Raw genomic sequence first — 9340 nt, forward strand, 5'->3', positions numbered from 1 at the left:
AGGGCCCAAGGGGAGAGAGGGCCCTTGAAAAGTCTGGAATATATTTTATTTTACCATTTTATTTTTATTTCCTAATAACATTTCATAATGCATATCAGATTAAATGTAAAGTTAGTGTATTGGCTGAATAACTTTGGGTTGATTGACCCACTACATTTTGTATACAAAAAGGTCTCACCCCCCCCTTGCTAATGCGCCAAATGGTTTAGTCCATCTGCACGCACTTTGTTTGTTAGTTGAGCATCTGGTGGAGCGCAAACTTGTGCTGTAGAAATGTCTTTCTCAAAGAAAGACAAATCAGGCTACCAAAAGAAAGGAAAGACAGGAGGAGGAGGAGAGAAAACAGAATGAGGGGAAACAATTGGTAACTGACTTCTTTTCAAAGAGAGGTGAGCACAAACTAGAAAACCAAATGACAGTTATTTGTAATATGTTTTAATATTGTGTGCACCTGCCCGGGGACTGCAGATGTAAACTAGCATTAGCTAACTCTGGTACAAAACATTTTTTCGTAAGATTAATGTATTTTGTACATTGTCCCTGACAAATAAACTAATAAAATAAATAAATAAATCCATGAACTGCTTGAATATCTCCGTGACTGTTAGCGCTAAAAACAAACTGAGACAACCCATATAAAGAGCAGAACATGCTCTTGATCATTTGGTTATACATGTAATCTGAGGTAAAGACTAAATACATAAACACTAACAATGCTGTTTGCATATAACACACCATTGTAATAGCCTCATTTAAAACATGTTTAATTTTAAATGAATAGGCTATAATGTCTATAATTAGCAGTAATAGGCTAATCAGTGTCATAGGTAGCTTGGTAGCTCATCGGTAGATACATATCATGTCAACATTATAGTTATGTCAGATTCAGTAGAAGCAGATGTTAACATTGTGGAACACATGGCCCTCAGTTTCAGAAACTGTCACAACAGGGAGTGGAGTAGCAACAGACCCCTCATCCTCCTCTTTGGATTTGAGACAAGGTGAGCTTATATCAAAATTAAAGCAAACCATGTTTAGCCATTTTGACTGAAAGGTGTTAAGTAACACTAACATGTTAGTGTGTTTTATTATATTAGGTTACAATTAGGATAAGAGGTTAATATCAGATGTATCCTTCATAGAGAAAGACGATGGAGAAGATGTGATTGAGGATGATGGGAGTGAAGACAGCAGGGAGCTCTGAGCACAGTGTGGAAATGAGAGATGAGGAACTGGAAAGTAGGCAGAGCAGTGCAGACCAGTTTTTGCCAGAGGATCCAGGACTATGGACGCGCTCTGCTGTCGAAATGCTGCAGCAGATGTGTCCCTATTTCTGCGTAGTTTTGTGTTTCCACCTCCGATGTAGAGCAGCGTAGCCTACAGCCACTTCCCTAAACTGTCTCATTCAGAGACCAGAGACCCAAACAGGGCTCTGAGTCTGTCAGGAGGTCTGACATCTACCATCTCAGCAGAGATATCACGTACTGCACAGCAGACTATGGTGCAGGTGGATTATTTTCTGAAATATAGTGACTTTATTCTTGTAATAGCTTATTGTATTATCACTTTATTTTATGACTCCTCCAAACCTCAGAGAACACAGATGAGATATACTGTATTTTGAATGTGCACAAAGTTTTGAACATGAGCAGAAATCTTGCTCAAACACATCTGAAATATTACAGTCCAGGAGTTTATTAATTCATTAAAATGAATTAATGTATCATTCAGGTGAATAATTTTAATATGCACATTTAAGGAGGTTACTTCCTCAACAAAAGAAGCAAAAGTGGGAAGAGTAAATGATGCCTAGGATACATGTGTTGTGACTCAGATATATTAAGAATATCGATCTACAGGAGAATAAATAGTTAAAAGCAATATAGAATGCCTGAGAGCCTTACTGCAATATATTCCATTATGTTTTTATATTTGGATTGTAATCTATGTTTCCTTTTAGATAAAGATATTTCCACTATAAATTCTTTCAGGAAAAGGTAAACAAAAATAAGTGCATAAAAATTCACCAGAATGCAGGAAATTAAGTATTTAATGCTCAAGATTTTCAGGGGGTGGACCCCCAGACCCACCCAAGTATAAGTCACCATGCACACAAATCTGGAAACAAAGCACTGGCCTCTGGGTTGCCAGACCAGTTATGATTAGACCAAATGTTGGTCCCGTCTAACTTACATGGAAACTAGAAATTCAAATGAACATACATTGCTACTGTATCGCTGACACAGCGCTGTGGAGATCTGGCAATGCAAGACTAGTCGGGGGGCGCAAAACTCAATCTCGCCTAGGGCAACCAAAGGGCTAGAATCGGCCCTGCACACACACACACACACACGCACACACACACACACACACACACACACAAAAGCAGAAGTCTTCATCTTGTCTTCATCTCTTGATTACTAAGCTATCAGCTCAGCGTGGGATCGCTGCTACAGTTGGTTCCCACTGATAGAGTGTGTGTTTGTTGCCTGTTACACAAATACATATCCTCTTTGACATCATTTTACTCTTTTTATTCACTTATTTTATATGAAACTTTTGAACACTTATACTTAAAATGTACTGATAATTTTGTATGTCTATTTTACCTTTGGTATGTCCTTTGGGTGTGTTTCTTTTATAAACCATTCCAGGTTTTCACCTGTTTGAAAAAAATTAAAGAATCAATGAATAAATTGAAGAATTCACTAACACCAACATTTAGAACATTCCTGTTCATTTTGGTTGATTTAGTTTTACTTAACAGTTTTACTTGTCATTTATTTCTGTTTCTTCGAAATGCATTCTGCAGTGTCACTGTAACGTCCTCATTTCTGAGAAAATGCAAAAGATGAAATCTTAATGCACAAATAAGGGCATGGTGCCACTTTGAAGGTCTGACAATGGTCTCAGGCTCCTCCATAAAAATGTCCCTTCCTTCTGACTGTCTTCACTGCAGCAACACCTTGTCTCCAGACACAGAGGACGACAGCTTCAGAGACCTCATTGAACATCTTCCTCCTCCAGAAAAGGTAAGTTACACCACCAAGGAACACCACAGATTTGGGTTAAATGTATGGAATTTGTATACGAGTTCTGTCAGTGTAAAATGACAGTAAAGTTGTCTCGTACCATACTGCATCATTTTAACAGTGTGCATATTGTAGCATAAAGCATGGTGAACAATAAAATAATGGTAAAAGCAATTAAGCATCTTTGTACATGTTATAATGGGGGTTGTTTGGTTTGGGGGGCCATGACAAAAATATTTCCTTTGAAGGGGAGCTGTGGTCGAATGAAGTGTGGCAGCTACTAACTTAAGAATATCTTTCAAATAGACATTCATTAAAATTCAAATATTAAATGTTCTGCTCTGAATAATTAATGTTTAAGACTACACAAGGGGAAAAAATAGTTTTAAATTTGCTTGCAATAAGGCCGGGTTTCTTAAACCCTGAGACCCAAAATGTACACCATAATATTATGGTAATAATATAATTATAATACTTAGTCCATTTTCAATATTGGGCAGAAATGTTAAAATAATAACATTTATAGAACATCAGTATATCTTCTCAAGTTTCCCAAACCTGGATTCATAATGTCAAACTAACATTAACCATTAGTGGCTGAGTTACTAACTGACTGACTTTAAGAGAAAAGAAAAAACAACACTTTTAAAAACCTGTTATAGAGAAAACCACATCTGAATGACTTTGTTTTCTTGGCATGTCATTGTGTTATGTTTGTATGTTTCTCTGTAAGCGTGCTGTGTCCATAACGTACAGTTTGTGACAAATAATTTGCCCTTGTGGAGGGTTTTCCCTGCTATTATAAGGTTTAGGTGCAGCACCCGAGTCATTTGGGGCAGCACCTAATGAATGTAACTAAAAGACTTTTCTCACATCTAATAACTGTAGTTGGACTTTTGAACATTGACGTTGAACATTTATTGAGTGTTTTTTATTATTTATGATCTGCTCTAGCTTTTCAAACATATTAAGACACAGTTATGGTGATAATAACAGTTCAAAATGATGTGAAAAAGAGACACAAAACTACCACAAAGCGACACAAATTGACTACAAAGAGACACAAAGACCCACATAAAAACACCAAAAGTATGGGGAAATTGATTTTTTTTTTTATACCTTGAAAAATTTAACATTTTCGATCTCTTTTTTGTCATTTCTGTTGTAGTTTTTTAGACTGACAAACCCTGTGAACAACAATACTGAAGGTGAGCAATGTTCTTATCTCAGAAAACTTATGAGTAAGCTGAACATAAACTGGCAGAAATGTGAAGATGTATAAAGAACATATATATTTATTGCATTGTGTATGTATGCATCTCTAGATACTCTAGATGACTGCTCTCTGTTGAACTGCAGCTTTTCTGTTGGTTCATAATTGTTAATAATTCATATTCAGATAGAAGTTTTTTTTTGTGTGAAAATGGCTAAATTTGGTTTAAGAGGTAAAGTCTTACCTGCATAAAACCAGTGTTTTAAAAGCATTTCAGTGACTTCATTTCGACATGTTTATTTCAAAGTTAACATTCTTATTTCATAGCATGTGCTATAAAGTCAAGTTTGACTTTTATTAAAGGGTGCATAAAGAGGTGGTCATGTACAGTAGGAAAACTTTTCACTTTCATGTTCATAACTATTAATAACTTGATCTTTGTGCAGATGGCTGGCCTGTGTTGGATGGCTGTGGTGCTGGTCTTCAGCCTGTCTGTTGGAAACACTGAGGCTATGGATCAGAATAAGCTTGAAAAAATTGTAAAATACATCATGGACACGTGAGTCAATTATTTTGCTACTTGCTGGAAGTACAGAAGAGTTCAGTATTATTTAAAAAAAGTTGACGGTACTGTAAGTCACCACAAGGTTTCAATCAACAACAACAGATGAAGACTGAAATCTGTTTTAATATTAATAACATGAACTCAGATATTGAAATCTATGTTCCCTGGGAGGGGCAGTTTATGTTTATGAATTATTTCAACATTTGAGTGATTGCATTATGGAAGAGGTTCCAGCTATAACTAATGTTGTATAAACTAAAATGCAGCCTTTAAATGCAATAACTCATAAATCAATCCTTGTGCCATGTATATACTTAATAAGTCAGTTCATTTGAAAATAAAGAATTTCAAAGAAAGATAACAGGCCTTTTAATTTTTATTATTTTTATTTGAGGAATAGTATTATTGTTTGTTTATTAACTGGCCCCTGGCCTCCTGTCATTTAGCAAAGATGGCCCCCGGGCAAATTGAGTTGAGTATCTCTGCTGCTGTAGACTCTGAGGGTCCTATCTTGTAACCAGTGCAGCGCAAAGCCCGACGCAAGTGTCTTTCCTAGTTTAATGGTGCGTTCTTTTTGTCCACCGAAGTCGATCTATGAGTCGTTTTCCGGAGTTACGAACCGGAAGTTACAAAAAGAACGCCCCCGAGATCGTATATATACGACTCGTCAAGTCGTCTGAACTCAGAGGACCAAAAGATGGCTACGTCGTGCATCACACGTAGTAAACATTGTGGTTTTCTACAATTTTAAGCACTTTTGTCTTTGTTGTAACCAAATGAAGAAGTGGTACACATAGCACTGTATACTGCTACCTATAGACATGTCTCTACAGTCTTATTAGGAGTTAAACATAGCGCTGTATACTGCTACCTATAGACATGTCTCTACAGTCTTATTAGGAGTTAAACATAGTGCTGTATACTGCTACCTATAGACATGTCTCTACAGTCTTATTAGGAGTTAAACATAGTGCTGTATACTGCTACCTATAGACATGTCTCTACAGTCTTATTAGGAGTTAAACATAGTGCTGTATACTGCTACCTATAGACATGTCTCTACAGTCTTATTAGGAGTTAAACATAGTGCTGTATACTGCTACCTATAGACATGTCTCTACAGTCTTATTAGGAGTTAAACATAGTGCTGTATACTGCTACCTATAGACATGTCTCTACAGTCTTATTAGGAGTTAAACATAGTGCTGTATACTACTACCTATAGACATGTCTCTACAGTCTTATTAGGAGTTAAACATAGTGCTGTATACTGCTACCTATAGGCATGTCTCTACAGTCTTATTAGGAGTTAAACATAGCGCTGTATACTGCTACCTATAGACATGTCTCTACAGTCTTATTAGGAGTTAAACATAGTGCTGTATACTGCTACCTATAGACATGTCTCTACAGTCTTATTAGGAGTTAAACATAGTGCTGTATACTGCTACCTATAGACATGTCTCTACAGTCTTATTAGGAGTTAAACATAGTGCTGTATACTACTACCTATAGACATGTCTCTACAGTCTTATTAGGAGTTAAATACCGCCTGATTAGTTATTATATTAGCTTGTGCAGCTGAAATTGGCTAGAGACGCTCGGTTGCTATATGACAACAACGGCTTTAAGCCGAGTCTGGAGCAGAAAGCAGAGCAGTAGCCTAACGTTAATGTTAATCAAAACGTAATTTTCATGTATCAAACTGTGAAACATATTTGTGTAATATGTCAATAACATATAATAATAATAATGTTACTAAAAATGTTACAAAAATCCATCTTTTCTCCGACTTGTAGTATTGTGTAACAAAAAGAACGCAACAACCCCGCGGTTATTCGTTGTTCGACATGGATGTGACGTCACACTTGAGCTACTAGTCGCGATTACAAGACAAAAAGAACGCACCATAAGACCGACGCAGTTGTCAATTTCCTGTCCAGCAGCCACGTCGTTTAAATAGCAAATGCACCTGCGCCCATCTTTGCGCCCATGGTCTGGTCTTACAGGGAGGTGTGTTCAGGTGCATTCTGGGCCTACTGCTATCTTGAGGAAGCGGGAAGTGATCGCGCCATTGACCAACAAAAACCTGGTCTAAAGTCAATGACGCAGCATTTCATTGTTATTTTAACAGAGCATTAGTAAAATGCTCCTAGGCTCATGCACAGCACATGCACACTATGCTTTTTACACACACAGGGAAACACAGCAGCACACACACACACACACACACACACACACACACACACACACACACACACACACACACACACACACACACATGCAGAAGATTAAGCATTAAAATATTAGGGTGCAAATCCTCCATCATAACAGCAATGCTCCAAGGTCCAAACGCGCCTGGCTTTTAAAAGGAATGGGAGATGATCTCTGATTGGTTGATGGCATGTTACGCCGAAAAAACACCTCTGATTAATGAAGACACTAAGTACAACCCTTTAGATCCAGGCGCCTGGCGCACTGACCCTTTTTTCCGTCGTCAAACTTGCAAAAGTGGATTTGGACACACCCTAAACGCACCTAGGCCAGGTGCTTCACCCCGTGCTCTTAGATTGTTAAAATAGGGCCCTAAGTGTTGTTTTATCTAGTCTGCTGACCTTTTAGTGAAGTCTCCACTATCTTTGTTTCTACATCTCCTGGCTGGTTGAGTGATGGAGAGATTACTATTCATGGTTCTATATCACTAAAATCAACCTCATCCATTAATCCATCTAATTATTTATTCTTCTACTATCAATATGTATCCATCTCCATGCATCAAACTTTGGATCTGTACTTACCTGACATAATGTAACACTTTGTGTCGGTTTTCTTCGACAGGTACTCAACAAAAACCAATAGCGGACATATAAAACACTACAGTTTGGCTGTAAACATCCCAGAGAACCAGGACCTGAACAGGCTTCAGGACCTCTTCAAAGCTGATGACTTGAAAAAAAAGGAAGTGTACACAAGTACCATTGTGGTTACAGCAAGGCCTCTAAAGCATGAGCATGCAGAGGCACGAGTACTGGCCAACATACAACCTTTAGCTGACAGTAGTGAGGGTAAAAGTCTGGTCTTCTATTCTTACCTTTCTCCATGTGGCCACAAGTGTACAGACCCAGAACATGACGATAATATCCTGAAATTGATTAATGAGACGTTTCCAAAAGGCAAATGGGCAGAACATGTTTTTGTGTTTTCCACAATATACATAGATCAAAACCATGAATTGTCTGACGATGAAATTAGAGACGTCCTTAAGAAACTTGGAGGAACTGCATTACATTACAACATATTCCGTTGTGACAACTCATACAACGCTCAAGCATCAGACCATTCAGGTCCATTCCAATGCATCAAGTGCTTCAGCAATGGAGCTCCAGAACCTTTTGATGAACGTTGTATTAAAAAAGAATTCATACAGACATAAATGTGTAAAACCCAACAGGGGCTGTGGTAGAGTTGCCATGGAGTAGAGGAGTTCTGGCCACTACTGTTTTAGGCCCAACTGATGGGAATCAAACACAAACACAACTGGATCTATACTGAAATTACATTTATAGAAATTGTTTGATTTATGCCTAACGATGCGCTTTCTCCTTTAAACTACAGTACAAGCTTAATAAAGTGACACGCTGGGGACACAAACACATCTCAGAAGTTTGCTTTGGTCCAATCATTAAGCAGCATTTTCCTGCACACGAGGTTTTAAGTGATTGTTTACCTTAACACGGACTGATTTTGGGGTTGTTCCATTTAACTGTTGTGAATTACCAAATGCCTGCTCTTAATGGTTGAGTCTCTTTAAATCAGAGTGTGGTCTAGACTTACTCTATCTGTAAAGTGTCCTGAGATAACTACTGTTATAATTAATACGAATCATGTCCTTCAATGACTCTCAGTGGTTTTAGGTTAAGAGGAATGTTCTGTCCTATCCAAATAAAAAACTAAACTAACTGAAATACGGTAGACTGCTGCGGAGTTTAAACAGCCAGACAATTACATGTTTAAGTGTATTATAATTATTGCCAATATAAACCATATTGAAAAGATTTGAGATTTTGAACTGAGATTTGGTGAAAAAGTAGGCTGACTCCATTCAACCTAAACAGTTACTGTAACGCCGAGAATAAAACTAAACATATTCTACCCTATTTCAAAAAGTCAAAGAGTAAAAATGTTGTTTATCAAATAATAATGTTAAATGTGGATGTTTAATGTGTATCAATGTCATTGTACTCAATACTTGTGTAAAGCAAACTGAATCCTCTGATGTTGTGCTCTTTCTGATTAAAGCTTAGCTCAGCATCCACTCTGGTCTGTCTCTGGGTTATTTGGGAACTCCTGCGTAACAATACTGTTATCTGATAAACTGTTTGATCAATGTAAGTTCAACATACTTTACTACCAGTACTACTTCATAGCTTATGAGCTCACATTTAAAGGGAGGAGAGCTGCTACAGCACAAAAACAGAAACAGGTGTAGATGATATATAAAGATTATTTTTAGAGTAATTTGTTACTCTT

The 9340-nt window shown here is 37.4% G+C and overlaps 1 protein-coding gene across 1 annotated transcript; it reads left to right on the plus strand.

Annotated features, from left to right (window-relative positions):
• Nucleotides 1-980: 980 nt before the first annotated feature.
• LOC114546612 (uncharacterized) lies at nucleotides 981-9062 on the plus strand. The gene is made up of 4 exons (XM_028565530.1): nucleotides 981-1001; nucleotides 2960-3032; nucleotides 4692-4804; nucleotides 7649-9062. The coding sequence occupies exons 3-4, from the start codon at nucleotides 4692-4694 to the stop codon at nucleotides 8241-8243; spliced, it is 708 nt and encodes a 235-aa protein (XP_028421331.1). The 5' UTR covers nucleotides 981-1001; nucleotides 2960-3032; the 3' UTR covers nucleotides 8244-9062.
• The last annotated feature ends 278 nt before the right edge of the window (nucleotides 9063-9340 follow it).

Source organism: Perca flavescens, chromosome 2 (genome assembly GCF_004354835.1).
Source record: "Perca flavescens isolate YP-PL-M2 chromosome 2, PFLA_1.0, whole genome shotgun sequence".
Lineage (NCBI taxonomy): Eukaryota > Metazoa > Chordata > Actinopteri > Perciformes > Percidae > Perca > Perca flavescens.

Bases quoted from the DNA above. Each gene is read 5' to 3' on its own strand.
- LOC114546612 (XM_028565530.1), top strand. From the start codon at position 4,692: ATGGCTGGCCTGTGTTGGATGGCTGTGGTGCTGGTCTTCAGCCTGTCT. The intron at 4,805-7,648 runs GTGAGTCAATTA...TTTCTTCGACAG, and splicing joins GTAAAATACATCATGGACAC to GTACTCAACAAAAACCAATA.